This window comes from Elephantulus edwardii, unplaced genomic scaffold (assembly GCF_000299155.1).
Source record: "Elephantulus edwardii isolate Elephantulus edwardi_28Jun2011 unplaced genomic scaffold, EleEdw1.0 scaffold00038, whole genome shotgun sequence".
NCBI lineage: Eukaryota > Metazoa > Chordata > Mammalia > Macroscelidea > Macroscelididae > Elephantulus > Elephantulus edwardii.
In genome coordinates, this window is record NW_006399788.1 from 15,006,058 (window position 1) to 15,007,247 (window position 1,190).

Consider the following 1,190-nt stretch of genomic DNA (forward strand, 5'->3'; position numbering starts at 1 on the left):
GACTGGGGTGAGGTGATATCTCATAGTTGTTTTAATTTGCATGTCTCTTAGAGCTCGAGATTTTGAACATTTCTTCATATGCTTGTTAGTCATCTGAATGTCTTCTTTGGTGAAGGACCACTTACAATTCTTGTGGGGTTTTCTTTCAGATCCCCCACCTGAAAAGGGGACACATTAAGAATTGTGGACACTGGACACAGATGGACAAGTAAGGAGAATCTGGGCCCCTGGATGGGGAAGGGCAGAATTCTTCACTCTCAATAAAAACTCTCCTGCTTTAATTTTATCTCATTAGCCCTTCAATTCACACACCCCACCTCAGCCTTCACACAGGGTAAGTGAATCCAGACAAGTTTGAATTGTCTTTTGTTTCTTTTTCAGACCAGCTGAGGTAAATCAGATCCTCATTGAATGGCTGAACACGGATGTCAGGGACCCACCAACAGTCTCAAAGCTTTAGGATGTGATGTGTGCCAAGCCTAGCAGGGCTCCTCCTCTCTCAGCTGTTCCTGGTACCTGGATGTATCCTTACACACAACTCTTATAACACTAATGTTATTCTGGAAGAGATCACAAAAAAAAAATCATGATTTTTAAAAAAATGAAGTTAGAGTTGACAAAGATTTCTCTGCAGGAAAATTCATGTGTGATTAATTCTCTGGGTGTAAATGAATCACTTTATCTCTAAGTATGGGTATAGAATGGAGTAGTCAAATGATGCTTCATTTTTTTTTATTGACCAGTGTATAATTTTGCAACAAAACCACCAGTTCACTTTGAAGCATTTCAGCAGAGATTGTCTCCTTCATTCAATAAAGCTATGACAACTGTAACAATGCTGTTTGTTTTCATGTGAGGTTGAGGGCAGGGTCACTGTTCTGAGGCTGACTGTGTTTGAATGAGCATGTTCTCTACTGTTTTTAAGTCGACTGTGGCCTGCAAGGCCCTGCGTGAGTTAGATAGACCAGCACTGTCCGGAAGGCTTCCAAGCTCATGGACATGGTCCATTCTGCTCTAATAGAACAGCTGCTAGCCATGCGTAGCTATTGACCACTTGAAATGTGGCTCGTGAAAATTAAGAAGAAAATTTTAAACTTCATTTTATTTTAATTCATTTTAACAGTAAAACCATGACCACATCCCCACTCCCTCCCTCCCTTTTTCTGAATCCCTGCAGATGCAGACACCAG

General features: G+C 41.0%; 1 protein-coding gene across 1 annotated transcript in view; it reads left to right on the forward strand.

The window, feature by feature from the left end:
* The window catches only part of EPHX2 (epoxide hydrolase 2, cytoplasmic), a 111,247-nt gene extending 110,787 nt beyond the window's left edge, over window positions 1-460 (forward strand). The window contains exons 17-18 of the mRNA XM_006884923.1: window positions 150-208; window positions 382-460. Of these exons, the coding sequence (XP_006884985.1) occupies window positions 150-208; window positions 382-460 (138 nt within the window). The remainder of the gene's footprint in view (window positions 1-149; window positions 209-381) is intronic.
* The last annotated feature ends 730 nt before the right edge of the window (window positions 461-1,190 follow it).